At 35.0% G+C, this 24,806-nt stretch overlaps 2 protein-coding genes across 2 annotated transcripts in view; one reads left to right on the top strand and one right to left on the bottom strand.

Moving 5' to 3' along the window:
- The window catches only part of LOC122041370 (protein virilizer homolog), a 39,089-nt gene extending 24,007 nt beyond the window's left edge, over positions 1 to 15,082 (top strand). The window contains exons 26-31 of the mRNA XM_042601014.1: positions 11,339 to 11,507; positions 11,674 to 11,743; positions 11,819 to 13,116; positions 13,235 to 14,068; positions 14,149 to 14,220; positions 14,676 to 15,082. Of these exons, the coding sequence (XP_042456948.1) occupies positions 11,339 to 11,507; positions 11,674 to 11,743; positions 11,819 to 13,116; positions 13,235 to 14,068; positions 14,149 to 14,220; positions 14,676 to 14,696 (2,464 nt within the window). The 3' untranslated portion in view covers positions 14,697 to 15,082. The remainder of the gene's footprint in view (positions 1 to 11,338; positions 11,508 to 11,673; positions 11,744 to 11,818; positions 13,117 to 13,234; positions 14,069 to 14,148; positions 14,221 to 14,675) is intronic.
- A 414-nt stretch (positions 15,083 to 15,496) lies between these two features.
- LOC122041368 (thylakoid lumenal 29 kDa protein, chloroplastic-like) lies at positions 15,497 to 22,347 on the bottom strand. Its single transcript, XM_042601012.1, has 11 exons — positions 22,163 to 22,347; positions 21,938 to 22,057; positions 20,158 to 20,242; positions 20,057 to 20,091; positions 19,890 to 19,955; positions 19,745 to 19,785; positions 19,498 to 19,628; positions 19,017 to 19,123; positions 17,356 to 17,493; positions 16,590 to 16,724; positions 15,497 to 15,824 (listed from the first exon to the last, which is right to left on the bottom strand). The coding sequence occupies exons 1-11, from the start codon at positions 22,223 to 22,225 to the stop codon at positions 15,714 to 15,716; spliced, it is 1,032 nt and encodes a 343-aa protein (XP_042456946.1). The 5' UTR covers positions 22,226 to 22,347; the 3' UTR covers positions 15,497 to 15,713.
- Positions 22,348 to 24,806: the final 2,459 nt, after the last annotated feature.

Below are 24,806 nucleotides of genomic sequence, written 5' to 3'. Positions count from 1 at the left end.
AAACTTTAGTCCAATATTATCTTCAAGTGAACTAGCCTAATCAGCATCGGGAAATCCTTCAACTATTCCATTATCACTTTTCTTGAGAAGTATACCTTCCCCTGGAGTCCCTTTTAAATATCAAAGAATCTAGTCCACTGCAATTTGATGTCTCACAGTGGGGGCGTGCATAAATTGACTAACTATGCTAACACTATAGGCAATATCAGGCTTAGTAAGTGATAAATAGATTAGTTTTCCGACAAGACGTTGATACCTCTCTTTATTAAGTGGAGCATCATCTTTTGTATTTTGTTGCCTTCAATTTTTTTCCATTAGAGTACTTGCTGGACGACAGCTATGTTTTCCTATTTCCTTTAGTAGATGATGGTATATTTCCTTTGTAAAATGAAAGTCCCAGTTTTGTTTCTAACTATTTCCATTCCAAGGAAATATTGAAGTCTTCCAAGGTCTTTTACCTTGAATTCAGATTGTAGCAGCCCTTTCAGGTTTGCAACCTCATCATTGTCATCACCCGTGATCACCATATCATCAACATACACAATCAAAATAGATTTCTTTCCATCCCTTGACTGTCTAATGAATAGAGACTGATCTGCTTGACTCTGTGTATACCCAAGCTTTTCATGACAGTGCTGAATCGAGTGAATCACACCCTAGGATATTGCTTTAATACGTATAGGGACTTCTTCAACTTGCAAACTCCTTATGTTTCCTTGTTCTCGAACCCAGGGGTATCTTCATATAGACTTCTTCATTTAGAGTCCCATTTAGAAATGCATTTAAAACATCTAATTGATGTAATTCTCAATCTAAGTTCTTCAACATTGTCAATCATCTTCCCCGAAGACGAATATTTAAATACACAATGATTATAAAGAAATGTTACTTTACTGTTTTGTTCCTTAATTATTTTGCTAATAGATAAGAAACTGCATTTTGAATTTGGAACATGCAAGACATATTTCAATTGAAGTCCTGGAACAAGAACATCTCCAATTCCTGCCACTGTAATTGTATTTCCATTTGCTACTAAAACTTTTACTTCATTGGTGCATGTTTTGTAATTTGAAAAAACTATACATTGCCATGTCATGTGATCAGATGCACCATTGTCAACAATCCATTTATCTTTATCATTCCCTTGTGATAATAAGGTTGATGAGATATTACCTTGTTGGGTGGTTGAAGCCTTAGAAGTGGAGTCCAAAATTTCAGGATTTTGGTTTTTGTGGAGTAGGGACTTCAAAATCTCCATTTGTTCATGAGTAAAAGGTGCGAGAGGAGTCTTCATGAGTAATAGGGACTTTACCGTCTTTTTTGTGAGCTGATGGTTTTCCTATCCCTTGACCTGGGGATTTTTTTATGCCAACAAGTTCCTTTGGTGTGATTTGACTTCCCACAATGCTCACATCATAGTTTATTTTCTCTCTGTTTATGAAATTGTGGTTGAGTGGCTGCCAAGGGCGGATCCTTGTGGTTGCTCTTCTACGACGTTAAGAGTGGAAGGCTTCATCATAACTTTCTTCTTGCTTTCTTCTCGTCGAATTTGAGAAAATATTTCATGGAGTGAAGGAAGAGGTTTGACTCCTAGAATGCGTTCATCCAAGTCTTTGTTGAGGCCTTGAAAAAAGTCGAATATCTGATATTTTTCAAGGGATTTGTTATACTACACTCCATCTTCAACACACTTCCATGGAATTGTGTAAAAAAGATCCATTTTTTTGTGATAGATCAATCAGACGGTTGTAATACTTAGTCATTGACATTGATCCTTGCTGCATGTTATGCATATTTGATCAGATTTCAAAATATTAGGATGTGTTTTGAAGATCTGAGTACATCTCTTGGACTACCTTCCATATTTCTTGAGCATTATTATAGAATAGATAAGTTCTTCCAATTTGAGGCTCCATTGAATTGATTAACCAAGTCATAACAATGGAATTTTCGATTTTCCATGCATTGTACGTTGCATCACTAGATGGGATTGGTGTTTCACGAGTTATATAACCCATTTTTCTTTTTCCTCGAATCACCAAAAGCACGGCTTGAAACCATTCTTTGAAATTTGACCAATATGTAGAAAATGATTCACACCCAAAGTTGCGACGATGGTTCCAAGAGAATTTGACGAATCTATGGTCGAATTCTTGATGTGATTGGGACCTTGCTCTGATACCATGAAATCAATGGAAGTATAAAAGAATTATGAAGAAATCTATGTATTTCTCATTGAAAGATGATACAAATATATATACAACTCTATGATCTCTACCTTAGGAAAAAAAAACCCTAAATTAAGCCAAATAATTACATTGTACTTAATTTGAAAGTTTATGATTTTATTCCTCATTTTATGTAATCCTTATCATCTCTATTATTTTAATCCTTTATTTCCCATTATCTCTTTTCAACACTGTTGTCTTGATTCAGATCAATTGGTCTAACCTAGTAATTTGGCGTGACTAGTTGAACCAATGATTCTATGGATTGATCTGACTAGGTGCACAATAAAGTTGCCTGGCACTGTGATGGCAGTGGCTATCACATATAAATATCAGAATTTAAGATGGACTTTTTTCTGTGAAATTTTTTATTGCTGTTGTACTGCAATTTCATAGTGGCAGAGGTGTTGGTTGGATCTAATCAAGTGGCACGTCCCTAATTTTATACTTCTCTACTTTTGTTATTATCTAAAATGACCGATGGCCATTGCTTCTTAATAATTTAATGGTTTAGTAACTCAAATATATCGTTGGGATCACTGCCTTGATTTGGTAGCTGTGGCTCAACCTTTGTCAAAATCGTCATGTGCTCACATGTATTGTGCAGATTACCAATTTTCAGCCAATTTTTCTTGAAAAGGAACAAGAAAAAACTCAAATAGGTTTTCTTTATGCACTGACTGAAGTGGGTAAACATCGAGAGGTGCTTTTCGCACCTCCCCTGACACATTCTCCTCCCCCGCTCCACCCTAAAGTTGCTCTTTGTTTCTAGCCTTTTACGCTTATACCCTTTCTATATGAGAGTGCTTTTTTTTAAAGGCTTCTATGGGATTTTTTTTAGTTTTGTTTTTTTTTATTATTGGTTTTGTTTTGTTTTTAACTAGATTATTTTTTTTATTAATTTTATTTTTTTAACAGTTTTATTTTTTTTGAATATTTTTTTTAATTATATGTTTATAATCTTTTATTTATTTTTTAGTTGTAGATTTTAACAGTTATTATTTGTAAAGATTAAAAAAAGTATAACAATATGGATCAAAATAAAAATTATATATTTGAAACTAACAAAAAAATACTAACAATTAATATCATAACTTAGGAACAAACATTTTTTTCAAATAAAGAGTACATGTAATAATAAAAAAAAACAAAAATATATAAAAATAGAAATTGTAATCAATATTGCCTCTAAATTCTGCTCCTGACGCGTTTGGTGGTGGTGTACCTATTACTTCGTACCATAAATGAACACGTGTCCTATAACGAGTGACTCATCAGTTAGATTCGTTCGATGAATGTCACCATCATCACGTTGGAATGGGTGGTACAGGGTAATGAGGGTGTAAGAAAACTTGCACGAAGTGATTGCCAACATGGGCAATAGCTATTTCTCGACGCTCTTAGTTTGGAACTGGAGTTCTTAATGGAAAGTGAGTAAAAAAACTCCCAACATTCTCACCAAATGTATGTAGTACAAGATAGCACCTTGATACAATGACATAGAGTCCATCCAATACATTTCTAGTGCCGATGGCTTGAACCAATTCAATGAGAATAATAGATTGACTACCAAATTTCGATCTGAATAAAATTGATCATATAGATCCTTATTTTGTTGAATCTCTTCTAGAAGTTCAAATCGTACTTGAAATCAATCTTCTTCACCATACCCAATTAGTGCAGCTATTGCCCTAAATCCACAATGACCATCAGGTTTAACATCAACAGTGTAAGAAATATAATGCTGTAGAGGTATAGGTAATTTCTCAATATAAGTATCATGGATGGGTAGAACTGGAGAGTGATCATGGGTCGTTTGAGTATTGTGAACCTTTGACCCCCTTCCACGTCTTCCTCTCCCTAAGTTTGAGAGACCCTAGATCCTAGATTCTGAAGTGGATGCATTTGCAAAAGAAGGTATGCGACGCCCACTTTGCTCATCTCAATCCGTAGGTCGATCTCTATGTTCTGTGTTGTACGAAGGGACTTGAGCTGTACTTTGAGATGAATCTATCATATCGAAAAAATTGTCTATCATATGCTTTCGCATATGTGGATCCATCCCATCTAATATCTCAACAACGTGAGATGTCCTGATGTACGTGCATAAACAATCGCGTTTATACTCTGTAGCGGAATTGGAATGAAAAAGTAACGGTAATGTGCAAGATCGTGCTCGCATGACAATCCGTATACAATTTTGATAGAACAGTTGCATCTCGGCTAGCTGGTGAGATGCTTTCTCAACACATTTTAGCTGATCAGAAATTAACTCCATTGTCTCTAATGAAATCCGACACCTTATTTGACTGAAAATGTCATCATGTAAATGTTGATGGCGTGAAATGTTGAGAGATCTCTCGAACGACTTCTTAATATCTCTGAACTGAATTCTCAACATCTTATGTATTTTTTCAAAAGATGTTTGTAAGGATGACATAGTATCTCCCAAATATAACTTCAGTCTCGCATGTGCAGACTCTGTCCTGTAAGAAAAAAATGCATTGTGTTTTAATACTGAAAAGAATTGAAAAGTACTATAATGAACAAAATTGAAATAATAAAGCTATAAAGTGACTATACTTTTGATTTGAATTGCTTCCGAGGTGCATACATATATCAACTCATTAGTAAGATATGCGAACATAAGTGATAAGTTTGCATTGTGGATGCGATGCCCACAACCTTCAATGATGGTATTTGATACTCATTGGTCTTGTATGTGGCATCAATGATCAACACAGACGAAAACTTGACAGACAACTCTAGACTTTTTGGATGAACCCAAAGAATATTTGTGATTTCGTTGGTGTTTGGATTTGTACGGTAATTATGGAGGTATTCTTTCTTGATTAATTGCTCCAAGACATACTGAATAGAATTTAGGCCGCCTTGTTTAGCGGATTTATTTGTGAAAATGGTATTGTAAATGTTTTTGATCCCCGTAGTGTTTGATGAGTCTCTTTCCTTCAAAATACTAAGAATTTCATGAGGTGTGCTGTTAGCCATGTTGAGCATAAATTCTTTCTCTATTGGTTTTAACTTACACGGGTATTTATGACCATTAATATATTCTGCTAATTTATGATTATGAAAACCATAGACAGCCCTTAAACTCCACATCACATCATCAGGAGGTATTAGTATACCTCCTGGCTCAAATGGACATTCACATTTTTTAGTCTTAGTATTTTTTTTAACGATTGCTCATCAACTAGATATCATGGCGGTTTGTATTTTCCACCTCTTTCACACATAAGATGACATTTTGGCAGTTTGCCACTTTTAAATTAGCAGAATTTTTAATAACCACTACAATACCATTCTTCAGGCCAACTTTCTTTTTCCCAATTTATCATATCTTCTCTACTTTTAAATATCTATATAAAAAATTATAACAAAGATGTATAAGTATGACATTATCCAATTTTAACATAATTTCTCTACTTATAAAATAAATAACGAATATGCATAAAACAACGATAATAACTAACCTGATCTATGGTAAATTCGACTGTATAATCGCGACTATTGTTAGAGATACTCTTTCCACTAGGAACATTATTTTTAATTGACCAACTATCTGAAAATAAACTCAAATAGTCATCCATAATTTTCTTCTATGAATTACGAAAAGTAATGGCTAAGAAGATAACTATGTTTCAAGAAAAGAGAAGGAGAGGTTGAGAGGGAGATAGCAGTGGAGGGAGGTGTGACTGAAGAGTGACTAAAAATGAAGTGTGAGAGGAGGATTTAAAGGGGGAGGTTCTGACATGTGTCAAGAGTTGAAGGATGGGTAATTTAAGGGGAGGGGAGGTTCTGACATGTGTCAAGAATTGAAGGATGGGTAATTTAAGGGGAGGGGGGGCTCTGACATGTGTTAAGGGTTGGAGGGATAATTTAAAGGGAGAGGGGTGTTTTGACATATGTCAAGGATTGAAGGGCGGGTAATTTAAAGAGAGAGAAGTTCTGGCATGTGTCAAGGGTTGGAAGGGGGTAATTTAAAGGGATGAGAGATTTTGATATGTGTCAAGGGTTGGAAGGGGGGTAATTTAATGGGATGAGAGGTTCTGACATGTGTCAAGGATTAGAGGGTGAGTAATTTAAAGGGAGGGGAGGTTCTGACATATGTCAAGCGTTGAAGAGGGATAATTTAAAGGGAGGAGGGTGTTTTGACATGTGTCAATGGTTCGAGGATAGGTAATTTAAATGTATCAAGAGTTGAAGGAAGGGATGATTTAAAGGGAGAGAAGGTGCTGATGTGTGTCAAGAGTTGGATGAAGATAGTTTAAGTGTCGAATTAGGAAGGTAATTTAAAAGAAGGGAGAGATTATGACATATGTTAAAAATTAAATAAAATAAAAAAATAAATAAAATTGATAAAAAATAATAAATAAAATTAAATAAAAATTAATAAAATTGAAAAAAATACCAGTATTGATTGATGAAAAAAATAATAAATAAAATTGATTAAAAAAATAAAATTAAATAAAAATTAAATAAAATTGAAAAATAAAATATGGATGAAAATAATAATAAACAAAATTGATTAAAAAAATAAAATTAAATAAAAATTAAATAAAATTGAAAAAAATATAACTATGGAAAAAATAATAAATAAAATTAGTTAAAAAAATAAAACTAAATAAAAATTAAATAAAATTTAAAAATATATAAGTATTGATGAAATAAATAATAAATAAAATTAATTTAAAAAGTAAAATTAAAAAAAATAAAAAGAAGATAGAAGGTAGAAGTGTCATTTGAAAGGAGGTGCTGTAACATCTATGATCTTCAGTTGTCCTTTAATAACTTGCTGTTTTGATGACAAGGAAATGAATGCAGTTTGTGATAATAAATTTTTTTAGTATGTTGCCATCCTATCTGTTGCTTTGAGTTGTTTCAAATTAATTTTGCACTTGTTAGGCCTCATATTTACCATCAACTATCGTCCATGTTAAAGAAAATATGGTAACTATGCTTTGAGCTTCTGAGGTTTCTTAGTAGACATTCAAATGTCCCGGCTCAAAGTGATGAAGACACTTGGCATAACAATTTACTGCATTATTAACCGATGCTAGCACCAAGATCCCATGGACAAGAATTAAATACTTGAATTTGCACATAACAAGCACAAATTCAGTCACTAGAAGTAAACTAAGCTGCAAGCAATTTATTTCATATCTTTCAACCACTTTGTCCTAAATTCTGGCACCCTTTTTTTCTGGATCCATCTCACATCAATAACTCAATCCCTTCCACCATTCCCCCAACAGATGTCGATTCAATTCTAACGGTTGCACTTATGCCATTTGTTTAGATTGTTTGTAACTAAAACACAACTATTAATAGCCAAACCTTATCCCACTAGATGGGGTTGACTATATGGATCGTTTTATGCCATTGAACTTTATCTCCTACTATATCATCATTTATACTTAAATAAATTTTATCTTATTTTTTTTTGTTACTAACCAAGTCTTTTTTGTACTTTTTCCTCGTTTGATATGCGTGTTTGTTATTGTTTCACATCGCTTAACTGGAGGAGCATTTATTGATTGTCTAAGTATATGCCTGCACCATCTTAAACGTGCCTCTCGTTTTCCCTCAACAGATGTAACTTTCTCTCTAATGTTCTCATTTTTTATTCTACTCATCCTCGTATGTCCACACATCCACTTTAGCATTCTCATCTCTGCGATTCTCATCTTCTGCTCATGTGTTCTAGTTATAACCCAACATTCAGCTCCATATAACATAGTATGTCTAACTATGATTTTATAGAACTTTCCTTTAAGTTTTAGAGGTATTTTACGGTTACATAAAATACTCGATGCTTTCCTCCATTTCAATTATCCTGCTTGTATTCTATGTAAGGCATCTTTCTCAATCCCTCCATCGTTTTGCAAAAATGATACTAAATATTTAAAACTCTCATTTCTGGATAACTCATTATCTCCTATCTTAACAATTGTCTCGTTACATTTAATATTGCTAAACTTAAATTTCATATATTCGGTCTTTATTCTACTAAGTCTAAAACCTTTCCCTTCTAGTGTTTTCCGTCCAAATTTTAGTTTAGCATTTACTCTTTCATTTGTTTATATACCAAAACAATATCATTTGCAAACAACATGTATCACGTTACCGTGTCTTGAATGTGTGTAGTGAGTCCGTCCATAATTAGGATAAAAAGATAGGGACTAAGGCTGATCCTTGATGTAACTTTATCTTTATTGGAAATGCTTCAGTTATTTTGCATGAAGTTTTTACTCTGGTCGTTATATTCTCGTGCATATCCTTAATTAGTTCAATATATGTTACGCTAACATCTCTCTTTTCTAACATTCTGCGTATAATTTCTCTTGGGTCTCTATCATAAGTTTTTCTAAGTCAATGAATACCATATGTAGATTTTGTTTTTGCTCTCGATATTTTTCAATTAGTTATCTAAGAAGATGTATATGTTTTATTGTCGACCTTCCAGCCATGAACCCAAATTGATTTTCAGTCATCGTGGTCTCCTTAATTTTTTTATTATTTTTTCTCAAAGTTTTATGGTATTACTCATTAGTTTAATATTTCTATAATTTGTATAATTTTATATGTCTCCCTTATTTTTATATAAAGGAACTAGAGTACTTACCCTCTAATTCAATATCATATTAAATAATTTTGTAAGTCATTTAATACCTTGTTTCCCTAAGTACTGCCATACCTCTATCGGAATATCATTTGATCAAACGACTTTTCCATTGTGCATCCCATTTATAGCTTGTTCTACTTCTGAAATTTGAATTCTACGATAAAAATTTAAATTTCTATACTTATTTTACCTATTTAAAATACCTAAGTTAAATTGGTCAGCTAAATCTTTATTAAAAAATTGATAAAATATCTCTTCCATCGTCCTTTTATTTCTCCATCGCTTACTATTATCCTATTACATTCATCTTTAATATATTTTATTTAGATAAGATCTCTTGTCTTCCTTTCTCTTACTTTAGCTATTATATAAATGTCTCTTTCCCCTTCTTTTGTATTTAATTTTTGATATAATCGTTCAAAAGTTTTATTCTTTGCTCATTCACTACTTTCTTAGTATTTGTTTTTTAGCTATTGTATATATTTTTAAAATTTTCCTCGTTGTTACGAATAAATAATTTTTTATAAGTTGTTTGTTTTTTCCTTCACTTTATCTTATACTTTCTCATTTTACCACAAGATTCTTTATTTAGTGGTGCATGTCTCTTTGACTCATCAAGTACACTTTTAGCTACTATTTTTAATTTTGATACCATCTTATCCCATGTCATATTAGAGTCACCATATATTTCACCTAATACTTGTACTCATGCCTTTTCCTTAAATATATTTTATTTCCCATCCTTTAACTTCCACCACTTAATTCTAGGAGTCGTATATATTTTCTTTCTATTGATATTATGCTTGAGGCGTATATTCAATATTACTGACCTATGTTGGGAAGTTAATTTGTGATTTATTATTCTCATTTTTGAATGTAATTAAGTGTTCTTCCCTTTTCTTCAAAAATGCATTAGCTAATATATAAGGTTATATTATATCACAAAATCTAATATAGTTTTCTCTTCATTTCTCGTTTCAAACCTATAACTCCCATGTACCCTCTTATATTCCTCATTTTTCATTCTGACATGCCCATTTAGATCCCCTCCTATTAAAATTATTTCATTTGATGGAATGTTTTGTAATACTTCATATAAGTCGTCCCAAAATTTTGATTTGATAGCTTCACAGAATCCTACTTGCTTGCAGTGCATATATGCTAATTATGTTCATAGTTTATTTCGCCATTATTATCTTAAGGGCTATAATTCGATCCCCTTTTCTAATTATTTCTACAACTTCATCCTTTTGCGAACTATCTATAACAATACCCACTTCATTTCTTGCTTTTCTCTTTCCAGTGTACCATAACTTAAAACTCGAGTTCTCTATCATCTTTGTCTTCTCGCCTACTCATTTTGTCTCTTGTACACATAAAATACTAATTCTTTTCTTAATCATCGTATCTACTACCTCCATTGATTTACCAGTCAGGTTTTCTATGTTCCAAATCTTATATTATTAGTTTTCCTATCATATTTGTTCTTATTCAACCTATGGTGTGAGAACTCTTGCCTATTTAACATTACACCCAAGTTCTCATGGAGATGTAGTGGTCCTTGCTGATACATTACAGTCGGACCCTGCAATGCAAACTCTTGTATATTTAGCGCTACCCTCTAGTTTGGGAGATATAGCGGTCCTTGTCGAGACGTTAAAGTCGGATCCTGCAATGCGTTTCTTCCGGAGAACAGCATAGTATTAGCAAACAGTTTAATTGATACATTCATTAAACAACCATAGTTTTAATGCTACCTGACAACCTAGCGCAACCATTCCTTTATTCGGACTTGGGACCGGCCATGACTGGTTGGTCATAGGCGGAGGCGGAGTTTTTCTAACTAAAACACCATAGCAGAAAATTTAAAATATTCAAACAGCATTAAGAACAACAGTGGAAAACATTAACAAAAGCTTATCACAGTAAATTTCTGTGAAAAAATAGCGGATACCAGAATTTGAAGGGTTTAATAGAACATTCTTGATCAAATCCAAGATTACAGACTAAAATTTCATAGTTTCATTGTTATATTATTGCTCAATCCATACAAAAATCTATAACAATTTTAAACATGACTGGTGATACCTTATCAAATTCTAGATAATTAAGAAATTCAAATATTAAACACAATAGAAGAGTACAAAAATCATTAAACATTATATACAAAAGAGTTCCATCAGATGTTCCTTCAATCATGGCCCTTGGAAATCTTTGTGAATTTCTAGCATAAGCATTAGTCACAATAATAGAATAAAGTTAAAATCATAAGCACCTTAAGTTATACATCTATAATATAATTGTCTGAGATGTTTAACACTCAACTTATCCATTATTGGTTCCCTTTAGCCTTTAAGTGTCTTCATTTGTATTTCCATATTGTTTATTCTTCCTTATGGCATCCAAATTTCCATGTAAGGTATGTATGATGTTATGGTGTGTCATTTTGGTTATATTGCCTTAGGTTGGACGGAATCTCGATTTTAAAATGCCTTTTTGGGCTTTCATCTGATGTCAATCATACTGAAGATGAGAAGTTGAAAAATGTGTGTGATACAATTGAAAATTTGGAGCAGAAAATTATTGATGATGAGGATATAGCTCTATTGGTAGGAAAGGCAACACTCTGTCAGGTATGATTAGTATAATTTCTATTTTTTTCCCCTGAAATATTAGGTTATACAATTAAAATTTAGTACATATAGCATAAGTTACAACGAGGGATTATATTTATGTAGGCAACCCCAATAGTAGGGTATAATGGCTTTTTGTCTATTATTTGCACACTTTAACTTGCAGGTCAAGGATTCCTTAAAGTCGATGTTATCGTTATTGCAAGGCCCTTCCAGTTCTTTTGGCTCTGTTTCAGGTGAAGATTCTTATAACCCTTGTGTTATTGTTCAATCTTTACTTATTCCATCACTTATGATGCCATATTTGACAGAAATGTCAAGGTCTGATGAATTACCATTGTCAAACATTTGGATGTTGAACCAAGATGTTAAAGAAATTAGTAATGAATTTTCTACCGGAGAATTTGCAGAGAAATTCATGTGGGACTGTGTTGATTCTTCTCTTGATAGACAGTTGACACCGGCCCTCTCTTCTAGAAGAAAATTGGCTTTGGCAGATGGACCAAACAAACGTGCACGTGAGAGCCTTGGGCCTGAAGCGGTTGGATCTAGTGCATTGTCTCGAGGAATGAGTATTGCTAGTGCTTCTTCAGCACCTACGCGGCGAGACACATTTCGCCATAGGAAGCCTAACACCAGTAGACCGCCTTCCATGCATGTTGATGATTATGTTGCTAGGGAGAGAAACATTGACGGTGCAAGTAATGGACCAAATGCAGGAAGTTCTGTTCGTGGGATTTCCATTAGTGGAAGACCTCCGTCGATACATGTGGATGAATTTATGGCAAGACAAAAGGAGCGCCAAAACCCTATGAACACAGCAGTCGGTGATAGCTCACAGTTCAAGCACTTGATGCATGCCAATTCCAGCTATTCTGGTAAGCCAGATAAACCACAGCCAATGAAGACAGATCTAGACGATGATCTTCAAGGGATCAATATTGTGTTTGATGAGGAATCAGAATCTGACGAACAATTACCATTCCCTCAACCAGACGAAAGTTTGTGTCCCCCTGTTGTCATTGGAGAAAGTTCGCCAAGTTTGGTTGCTGCAGATATTGAAGGTGATGCAGACGAGACAACTCGGCTTTCTGTAGAACCACCTTCATCAAGTAGAGATGGAAGCTTACGTGCTGGTAATCCTTTAGGGAAATTAGCTTCAATGTCTGAAGTTCCAGCGTCTCAAGAAGTGCATGCTTCTTCAGAGAACTTTACTGGCATGGCTGGTGAAAATTCTTCTTGTGAGCAATCTGAGGAATCAAAATATGTGTCTCCTAATGATGGGTCAAGAATTTCTATTCACCATCTGTCAAAGACTATGGGATTTTCACACCACACACAGAATCTATCCCCTGCTGCACCTTTGTCATCCTCAACACTTCATCATAGTAACAGCCCACAGAGAGGTACTGACGGTTCCATATCTTCTGTATCACATGACAAATCAAGACTTCTAATGAACCAGCCTCCTTTGCCCCCAATGCCCCCTCCTGCTGCTGCATCAACTCACATTTTAGAGCCTGCTGGAAGCCACACATTGCCTTTCTCAAACAGTGGAAGGGATATGCAACCTCCAATCCCTTCAGGATACCCTCCACGATTTTTTGATGTAGGTATCAGCAAATTTTATAATATGACCACATCTGTAATAATGATGAACTTTTTATAACTCAGAGGTTACCTTTTTGATTATTTGGGAAAATGAGCTTTCTATTTTTGTTTTGCAGCCTCAATCAGATAATGCACCATCAACTAGCAGTAGTTCATTTGCAAATGCTCAGCCTGGTGTTGATTCCAAGTTACATTGGAATATGACCTCTAGCAGTAGATTTCGTTCTGACAGCTTTACTTCTACTACCTCAGTACAATCAGTGCCGCCTCTCCCTCCTGTGCCACCACCATTCTCTGCTTCAGTTAATCATTCATCTAAAATATTTTCTGGTTCCCAGGCTCAAGTTAGCAATCCAATAACCAATTCCGGAGCCCAGACTCATATAGCTTCCAATAACCTGAATAGCACAAATTATGGAGCTTTGTCCGTATCTGGAAATAGCTTCACATCTTATTCGTTACCTATGTTTTCACCTCCTTTATTTATAAACCGGCCTGCTTCTGTATCTGGGACATTTTTCAGTTCATCGTCTATGCAGAATATCCAAAACACATCAAGCCTTTCACAACATTTTACTGGCTCTCAGTTTGCTTTGCAGTCTGTACTACCCCGGCCACCACCACCTCAACCACAAATGCCACGCCCTGCTCAACAACTTGCACTGCCCAATCAACTATTGCAAACCCAATCTGATCAAGCCATACAGCTTCAGCAAAATCCTGTTCAAGTTCAGGTTAATCAATTGCAGGTTCCCCAGCAAATTCAGGTTCCACGAGTACAACTTTATTATCAAACACAACAGCAGGAATCTCTCTTGCAACCCACGCAGTCAATGCTTGAGCAAGTTCAACAACCGGCTCAAAATCTCCAAGCTGATAATTCCCAGTTTCAACAAAAAGATTCAGGGATGACTTTGCAGCAATATTTTTCTTCTCCCGAAGCCATCCAGGTGTCTGTCTGATACTAAGTTAAATTTTCCATGGTCTTGTATTTTTTGCTCCTGCATCTGAGTTTTTTTTGGTTTGCTAGTCCTTGCTGAGTGACCGGGACAAGCTTTGCCAGCTTTTGGAGCAGCATCCAAAGTTAATGCAAATGCTTCAGGTTTCATCCATGTCCAACTTTATCTCAATTCATTTTCTTTTACTAGTAAACTATGAGATGATCTTGTCTTCTTTGCTCAAGTATTTTATTACAAAACAGTTAAAAGCTTCATTTTCTTAGTTAAGATGCAGCTGTCATGGTTACATACTTATGAATGCTCCACCTTTCATTAATTGTTCAATATATTCCCATTTCTACAATTTGAACGGTCTTCAAACCTAGAACTGCTAATGGTTGTCCTATTCTGTTCTATTTCCTGTTTTCAAAATTTGATCAGACTGGCTGGTTCAATTTTTTAATCTTGAACCTGAAGCAAAACCATATCCTGGTTGAACCAGATTATGCCTAGCTAACTGGAAAAACTGGAACTGAAAGTGCCACTTGTTCACCTACCCCAGTTTTAACAACACCGATCCTGATTCTGTCTGATCACTGTTCCAACTTTGCTCATGCAGGAACGACTAGGCCAACAGTAGACCTTAGAAAAGGAACCGAGAATGCGTGTTTCTTCTATAAGCCAAATGAAGTTAGAATCCTAGCAATGCATTTTGTGCGATTTTCGGCAGAAGCAGACAGAAGGCTTCCTCCATGTCACCCTGCAAAAACAATAAATATCTATTTTTTTTTTACGTGTTCAAACATTTTTGTACATTATTCGTGCAGTTGTAATATTTGTGTTCCATCCTGTTGGGAATTTTCCCATCTGGGTGACTTGTATTACTCGAATTTCTCCCATGGAATTTTTAGGGAGCATAGGTTAAAAGACAATGGTGGGCGCATGTTTACAAACGAGACAAAATCCCACATGTGAATTCTCAACGATTCTGGTTTATCTCACAATCTTTTGTTTGTATTTTTTTTACATTGTTGCATGATCTATTACAAGTTAGAAGTACTTGTTAATCTTAAATGCTTAAATCTAAGCTACTAACAGTTCATTCAGCGTCATTTTTTTGTATTAATGTATAGAACTAAACTGAAATGTTATGTTGCAACATATTACTTTTCATATCATAATGGGTTTAGAAATGTTTAATGATCCAAATTATGCACATTTTTGTTTCTTTTTATAATTTAGGTAGATAATTTTTCCTCGAAATCATTTACCAAGTAGATTTTGAGTATAATTTATGCACATTAAAAGTTGATTTCTACAATATTCGTCCGGTTTGAGGTACCAAATGAGACTTACCAAACCATGCACGATTGTGAAGATCTCATGAGACCAAAAGGTAAAAACTCGTACTCGAGTTAAAAAAACACATCTAAACAAGTCTGAAACAGAACAAACTTAATATCATTGTTGGTTTGTAGAGAAATTGCCATCACTAATGTTTTCCCTAGAACAAGGGACTATATTTATATAATAACTAGGCTTTACAATTTGAGAACAACAAAACTTCCATTGCCAAGAATTGCGCTGCCTATAGGAGTGCTCCAAGCTTTATGCGTAAATACCCACTAATCACAGAGGCAAGCACCGAAGAGTTTCTTCACAATTTTAATTTGCTCAACTCGATCTTCTTCGGAGGGTATGTGTATGCTTCATAATCTATTTGCTGGCCTAGAGTGCTCAGTTTTGTGAGTGTTGTTATAAGATCAACCTGAAATGAACAACCACCATTAGATCACAACAGTGGTAATGAATTTTTGAAAATATGTGCACCTACTAAAGAAACCTATCAGTGTTGGTAAAGAAGGGATCAAATTTAATGACGTAGGAGGATCTATGTGACATAAAAGTTTGCTTCTTCTTCTTTGTTTTTTCAAATATGCTTTTCTTACCCAAGTCAACCCTCCAAAATATATATTATGAACGTGGAACAAGCAGACTCATCAGTTGGGCCAGACAAATAATCGAGCACACCACTCAGGCAGAGTGCATCGCTCAAGCAGAGCAAAGTGATTGGGTTAGTTGAGCTGAACGAACCAATCAAGCAGAGATGGTCAGGCAATCCTGTTGAGCCATGATAGATGAAGGATCCAAGACGGACTAGTTAAGCTAAATGAGCCAAACTAACAAACTAGTCAAGTTGCTTGGATTGCAGATGCAAGCTGATCGAAAGCAGTTGGGAGGGGCATGCCAAGCGAGTTAAGCAGATCAGTTTGTGTAGGGGGATGACTGTTGGGTTCGATGGGTCTGTCACATCTGGAACCAATAGGCTGGGTAGGTGATATAGATCAATCACATTGAACTGGGTTTCATTTGAAGAACACAATCAATTTTTTGTTCGACATGAAATTTCTACAATAAACAAAAAGAAAATAACCCTAAGACTAAGAATAGCCAGTTGTAGTAGGAACAGTAAAATGACGAAGGCTAATAAAAACAAGTATTGCTGAAGTTTAGTATTCGTAATTATAATCACCTCATAATCGGTTTGAGATACAGTTTCTCGGCTTCGTTGATACTTCTCAACCCATGGTCGGACATCAGGATCAGTTGACAAAAAGCTCTCTGTTGCCAGCTGGTCAGGACCGAGAAATGCAGACATCACTGCAAGCTGCAAAATTGTGAACTAATTCTTAAGAAATATATTATCAAAAAGTATAAAAATAAATTGAGGGATATATATACTGATGGAGAGATCCAAAGAATTCAGATGTCGATTACTAGAGTTAATCCTAGATTCTAGAGGAAAGAAAGTATGTTGGACGCTCAAAAGAATTTTGCAAATGTGCTATCATTTATACTAAAAAGGATGTTCTTATCTCACAGAATCATATTAGGAGAATGATTTGCATGTTGAAAATCCTAGATGAGCAGTTCTTGTTGGGTCTTGATATGGCAGGAGTTGTCCCCTTGGGACGGTGCGGTGGTTAAGGTATGGGGTGTTGCTACATTAGGTCATGGGGTCGAAACTCGGCGCGTCCGAGCATGTCTTCCCCCATGCCTTGGCTCAGGGATGGCCCAAGGATAGGTTGGTGGGGGCGCTGGGGTGAGTGAATCGCCTTTTGCCACATTGATACGATAGGGACTTTTGTCGAAGAGTTAGCAGGGCATAAATAGAAACTAGATGTCCTGACAAATCTTATTAAATGATATCAGTTTTTTTATCAGATGTTGGTCTGGAATTGAAATTTTGAACATCTAAATAAGTTGCAAATGGCGGCTAAATTTTGTAAGGAAAGTACCTGGCGAGGACCAAAGCCAATGGCAATGAACTTTTCTTTCATTTCCTGAACGGAAGCCTTGTTCCATTGAGGGATTCTTCCTTCTGGATCAGGAGCCTCAGCATCTTTTCGCCCAAATTGTCTGTCAAACAAGCCCCACTGAACAAATGGGAAAGGTGCATCATTTCATCTTCAGAATGTTTTAACACAGCTCATCAAATAGAGAATTTCAACACAGTTCATCTAATACAGGTTCTCCACTCACATCTCTACTTTCTCTGTATTAAATGATTCAATTCTTATTGAATGTACCAAAGATGACCTCAATTTTCTTTCAGAAACTGTGGAGGCATCAGTCAATTCCCATGGAAAGGTAAACTGAAAATTGAATTAAAAATTAAAAACTCTGCAGCATGATCAGCTTGCTGATGAAATATCTGTAAGATTTACCGGCAGTAGGGACACAGTATATTTAACAATGACTCCCACATAAAAAGATGCTGCATCTCTTTAAAAAATAAAAAAGATTGTGTAATGATTTGACACCAGCGTGACGTTAAAAACTACAACAAAATTAGCATCCTCTATATTGGAGTAAATGGAATTAAGGAGATAGATTGCAACTTAGCATTTGTTCCTCCAGCACAATGGTGCTTAGCACTTGAGGTTGAAATTCAATAGTGAACTGAAGGGGGTTCTTACCAACAGTTGTTAATACCAATACACGAGACTAAAAGTCTAGAGGATTTTGCCCACAGAAGACATAGTGGATCATAATAGAAAGGATAAACATACCAATCATGAATTGGGGCATTATCCAGTCATAAGAATCATAATAATATCTAATATCTGGCAGATCCAGCTGCTATTTAAAACAAATTGATGGATATCTTCACTGATTTTGCTAATGCGTGCTCAACTGGTGCACTGTAACACAGTTTTTTCTTGAATCATTCTTAAAAATTGGATGGAAGTTGTTACTTGTCATCCATATATTTCATAAACAATGATAAATTTTACTGATAAACAATTCACTGCCCTCTTTCTTTATCATGTATCAGTTCATAGGTGCATGCTATTTTATTAGAAAAGGATATGCGATAATGAGGAGAATAGGAGAGAATGAATTTGATACAGGAAGATAGAAGGGGGTGAAAAAATAGAGGAAAACGGAGGAAGAAGAAAAGAGCAAAGAAGAGGAGAATAGAGAACCAAAAAAAGAATATTACAGAAAGAAGACGAGAGATTTCAAGAATATTTCAATTCATAATTCTCACATCGCCTTCCAATCTATAGGTGGAGGTTTTGCACCCAAAATCAAAAGGCATGACATCGTAAAAAGACATCAACTTATGAGAATCATGGGGACCTCAGCAATTGATTATTCTATCCATTATTACAATAACAAAATAAAATAAATGAAATGATATAAAATTCAAAAATGTCTTTAGATACCAAAGAAAAAAGATGTTTACACTAGATGAATCAACCCACGCTCTTAGTCAAGTAGGTTACTTGAGATATTGGTTACAAATGAATCAACCCATGTTCTAAATCAAGTAAGTTTCTTGAGGTGTTGTCATTTGATCATGAAGAACTTATTAGCATTTCTAGGGGAGGATAAGAAAATAGTATTAACTCTTTTTGGAAAAATAAATAAATTTCTCATTTAAGGAACCAACCTGACCATTAGAGCCATATACCGAATAAAGAAATATTCCTTTGTCTTCCTTCCCTCCACATTTCTTGATTGCAGAATCAATAAAGGTTTTCTTTATAGCTGATTGGGCTGTGTTTATAGAGTTCATTAAAGTCAAATAAAAGTCCATTATAAATGCTGCAAATTCAATGGAAATTATAATACAAACATACAAGTGACTGAGGTCACTAAACTATGACCATATCACTTCGCTCTAAATATTATCAACACAGGTTCTAAGTTATCAATCCTTAATATGGAAGCATTGTAGTTAAGAAATGAAAAAAGTAGTCCTAACTCCTAAAGCCTGCTATTTTACATAAAGGATATATCATAAAAACTGCACATTGTAGATTAAGATGATAAACTTTAATATACTGTCTTCGAAGCAGAAGATCTTGGACATTCTATGTAAGAATTAGTATCTTTTCAATATATTGCTTCTACACTAACAATTAGCTCACCAGCATACTGGATAAGGTCTGCAAATGAAATTGGACCACCTTTGGAATATGAGTCTATCTCTTTCTTGGCATCAACTAGGAGATCCAATGAAGCAGAAAGCCCGCTATTTTCAGGTCTCCCTATTTCAGGGCTAATGAGAAGGAAAAAGGATTAATGGAAGAATCTGGTTATGCAACCAAATCTGAGAGTAGAAGATACAGAAAATCTATAGAAATGAGACTTTTTTGTGTGTAATCAGACACATACCTTAAGCGAATTGATCCATTGGGGCCTCCAGATTTTGTAGCCTAGAAATTTACTTTCAAACTCAGCTGACTGCACAGCTTAACTGTATTACATGAAATGAAAGGAAAAGTATCCTCCTATCTTGGATGAGTAATAGAGGTGTTACCTTGTCATATGTCATGGCATCATTCAGTGCGAGAATAAGTATGGATGGAATAAGATCTGAATGTTCCTTTAAATGATGCAAAAAAAAGTAAACATCTCAGGATATACCAGATACAAAATTTAGCCCATCATTGATATGAGGCTTGACAAAGCTTATGTTACAGCTACCTTTATAGCCTTAGAGAGAGTATCTTTGATACTTGCTGCAACCAAAATAAAAGGAAACTTAATCCTGAGAAAATGTGCTTACTTCAAAAAGTGAAGCTTACATTGGAACTCAGAACGCTGCCGACGTTGAATCAAATCAGCAGCATAGGAAACTTCGGCGAATGGCCCTGAGGTTGCAACCAATTCCTATTTGGCACAATTAGCATAGGGTCATTGATCTTTCTTTCAATGCATCAACAGGTTTTTGCATAACAGGAACAAGTAATGCAAAAGCATAATCATAGCCCAAGAATGTGTCTGATTTCACAAGGGAAGAACCAGCTCTAGCAATATTAAATCAGAATGTGGGACATGAATAAAAAATATTATTATTTCTTTTTGCAATATTCAATCTTCTACTAATAGCAAGTACATTGCGTGGAATTTGCAAGGAATAGAGGTTATTCTTGTTTACAATGTAGAAACAAGTTTCTGGAATGGAATATAATAAAAAAACATCATTTCTTCATTTTCTTCAACAAAGAGGAAGGTCAGGGGAATTCACAAGGGATAAAGATTATTCTTGTTTACACGCCTAGATTCTCTTACATTCTCGAACATGGGTGGAGCTAGCATGGGCCCAGATAAAGCTCCGCCCATGTGCCCCAAAACCTATTTTCTCATCAATTTTATGCCCACCACTTAGAAAATTACAATTTCTCTAGACATCATCTTAACATTTCCATGTGTTTAATTTTTGATATTTAATCAGTTGACGCCATAAGCTATGGTAAAAAAACCACCAATTCAATTGATAATAAATAACTAAATTGGTGGCTTTTGAGAAACACACCAATTAAGTCAAGTCGATTGAGCACAATAACGAACTTAAATTGTTAGATCATTGATTATCAATTTAATCAACAAAAATTCATGTGGTCAAAAACCGCTTTGAGATCAAATTCAAACGATAAAAACATTAAGATCAAAATAAATTGAACGATGAAAAATAATATATGGAAGAAAAGCTTACTGCTATTATGTGAAAAATTTTGTAGCGAAATCTGAGATCCATTGTCATCGATCAAACATCTTTTGCTCACCATAAGACGAACGATGCGAACCGGGTTTTGGGCCTTCCAACACCCCCCAGAAGCGGCGGCGGCGATGGCGACAACGCTACTGATGAGGCAGAAGCCTCAGTCCAAAGGGACCCAGGTCGGATCTGGGAGTGAGGACACCACCCTCGAGCGAGAACCACTAGTTCCTCCATCCCTTTCTTATGTTGGTTATTTGTAAATTTAAACACGACATTAACATTTTCTGTATCATTTTTTATGTTTCACAAATAAGTTTTTTTATTAATGTCATTATATTTAAATATTAATTAATTAAACATATTAATCTTATGATTTAATTTTTTACATTAAACCTAAACTTCTCGTTCATCACCTTCCCTCTTGTAGCAAGCAAGGAATTCTGCTCTAAGGTAATTCTATACTTTTTTTTTTTATTCAACTAAAAAAATGCAAGGCAGCGATGTGGTAGCCTCTCGAGCCGCCTGGCGCAATGATAAAGTTGTTGTCATGTGACCTAGAGGTCGCAGATTCAAGTCTCGAAAACAACCTCTTGCAAAGCAGGGAAAGATAGTGTACAATAGACTCTTTCCTATGACCCCGTATTGGCGGGGCTTCTTGCACCTGGCCGCCCTTATTAACTATATATATTATATTGTTTGCAACACTGAACTCAGATCCTAGCTCCGCCCCTATTCTTGGACATTGAAGGAACATATAGCTACATAGACACTACCTAAACAATCTTTTATTATGCTCCAAGCAGATGAGATACATGAATAACAAGCAGATGGGATCCAAATGCAGCTGAAAGTGATAGACATACCATGCCAACTGCAGCACCCAAGCATTTAAGAACATCCCTTCTAGTCGGCAGGCATCTTTCGCCTGCGTCGGCAAGGGCAAAGTCATCGGCTTTGAGATAGCAGCAAACCCCTCTTTGCTTCTATCAGGTAATAGGGCAAAAAAACAACAAATTAACTTAGTGCAATCCACACAAATGCACATCAAAGCGGAAAGAGAATGCAAAGCAAGAGAGTCGCAAGCATACTGGAAGAGAGCGAGGACGGAAGCGGAGCAAAGTCGGGGCGGAGAGGAAGGAAACTGCCGCCATTCTTCGAACTGATGCTTCACTGCGACACCACGCGCTAGGTTTCGCTCATGGCGTCGAAGCGGACGGACAGCGAAGCGTAATCTTCTTATCGCGAAAGGACCCAAATAGGCGACGGACGCTTGGCGTCAACCACCTCACTCCCTTATCCAATTCGTATATATAGTTATTAATAGTATATTAATGAATATTTATAAATAAATCAATCTGTATCAACTATTTATATATTCAAATTTCATTGCAAACTATTTTTAAAAGAAATTTTTAATTGAATTCATGCATAAATATTAATTTTAGCCTAACTAACTAACTAACCAACTAAAGAAATATGATAACAAGAGGACCATGAGTGAAGTCCTTGTCTATCTATTGGGTTGACAAAATAATAAAATGTTATTTCTACAAACGAAGACTAGCAAATCCATAACAATTAGAAGGAGATTCTAGGCGATGCACCAACTTCTTTGTCATTGTTTTTGCATTGCATTGTGCTTGTAAATACTACCTGACCGACCCTCTTCTTCTACAACATCACCTGTTGTATGTATGATACAAGATTTGAAATCAACCACTCATAGAGAGGATCGATACGTTAGTAAAAGAAGTTTGTTATTTTATTATCGATCCTCTCATTTAATATGGGTAACACATTACAATAAGCCCACATTTTATTATCGGGACACATTGACTAATTCCGCGGTTGTTTGACGCCTTAACTACACCCTCACCTAAGGTCTATTAGGGATTGTTAGATATTGTTTCTTTGATGCTAACTTGCCTGTTATTTTGTGGCACGCTCCGTGTGATTTGGTGTGACGCTCATCAAAATTAGTACTGGATCGATCTATTGATCGATCTAGCGGGGCTAAATCGATTCACTGATCGATTCATCCCCCGCTGGATCGATTAGTGGATCGATCCAACAGGCGCGAGAAGATGAACCGGGCTAGAATCGTTGTCGATTCTAGCCGCGATCCGGCCGGAATCCGATCGCGACCGGATTCCGATCGGATTCCGGCCAGATGGCGGCTGGAATCCGGCCGTTTCGTGGCCAAAATCGGTCGCGACGCTAGCAGATGCAGCGCTGCCAATTCTAGTCGTGATTCAGCTGGAATCCGGCCGCGATCATATTCCGACCGGATCACGACCAGAATCGACGGTGATTCTGATCTGCTTTGTTTTCTCGCGCCTGCTAGATCAATCCACTGATCGATCCAGCGAGGATGAATCGATCAGTGGATCGATCCACCGCACCGATCCATACGAATGTGTATCGCAGGATAATATTTTCGTATATATATATATATATATATGGTCGGCCAATTCATCCACTCAAATGTTCATTATAAACTCCCTTTTCCTTGGTGCGCGCACCTCAAACCAAAAAAAACCTTAGCAACAATCATCCATCTAAATGGATTCACAATTAAGCATTTTGAGAATGGTGTGTTATATCTACAAAAGGAAAAAAAAATCTAAAAATGGGATGTAGTTGTAATTGTTGAAACTTTATATACTTTTTTCGAAAAAGTGAGATTAAAACATACATTTGTTTGTCCCAGTTGGGATCTTCTGATCCGTAAATTACGGACCAGGGGATGATCCACTGCATGGGAACTCTTGATTTGGATGAATCCCACTTTTAAATAGGTAGGGTCCATCCAAATCAACGGTGTAAAAAAGTGGACCATCCTCTGGTCCGCAATTTGTGGACCAAGGATCCGTGCTCTGTTTGTCCCCCGTGACATCTCTTTTTGCTATCTTTCTTTTTCCCTCCAAAACTAACCTTCGTTTTAATTAAAAAAGTAATCCTAAGGATGCATTTGATTGGGATTATTCTGGATAATTTTAGTTATCCATTTAAAATTATCAACAAAACCCTATTTGATTTAGGTAATTGATGATTCCCAAATAATGTTTCATGCTTGATATATCAGCAAAAGGGACATACAACCCGAAATCGAAAAACTTCGAAAAAATGAGGTTTTTCTTGATTCCGGGATTAATAATTTTTTTTTACCCAAAATACCTTCGGATAAAAGAAAAATGTGACAAAAAAGAAAAGCATAAAGAAAAATAAGAAAATATAAAAAATAAAATTTAAAATAAAAAAAATTTAAAAATAAAAAACCATAAAAAATAGTAAAAAACTTAAAAATAGAAAACCATTAAAAAAAATAGAAAAAATGAGAAAAAAATAAAAAAAACATAAAAAACGTAATTTTTTTAAAAATTTAAAAGTAAAAAATAATAAAAAAATGTTAAAAAAACATAAAAAAATATGAAAAAAATAAAAAACCTTAAAAAAATAAAAAAATGTAAAAAACAAAAAAACGTAAAAAAAATTAAAAATAAAAAAAGTAAAAAAAACTTAAAAAAATAAAAAACATCAAAAAAACAAACAAAATAAAAAAAATAATATATATATATAAATAAAGAAAAAAAAAGAAAAAATAAAAAAACGTAGGGTTAAATATAATTGATTTTATAACTAGGATAATATAATAAAATATTAAATTAGATTATTTATTAAAATCTTCAAACAAATAAATTTTTTTATATTATCTAAATTAAACCAAACAAT

Source organism: Zingiber officinale, chromosome 2A (assembly GCF_018446385.1).
Source record: "Zingiber officinale cultivar Zhangliang chromosome 2A, Zo_v1.1, whole genome shotgun sequence".
Classification (NCBI taxonomy): Eukaryota; Viridiplantae; Streptophyta; class Magnoliopsida; order Zingiberales; family Zingiberaceae; genus Zingiber; species Zingiber officinale.
The sequence above is the reverse complement of the archived record's forward strand: the minus strand, read 5'-3'. Positions and strand labels throughout refer to the sequence as shown.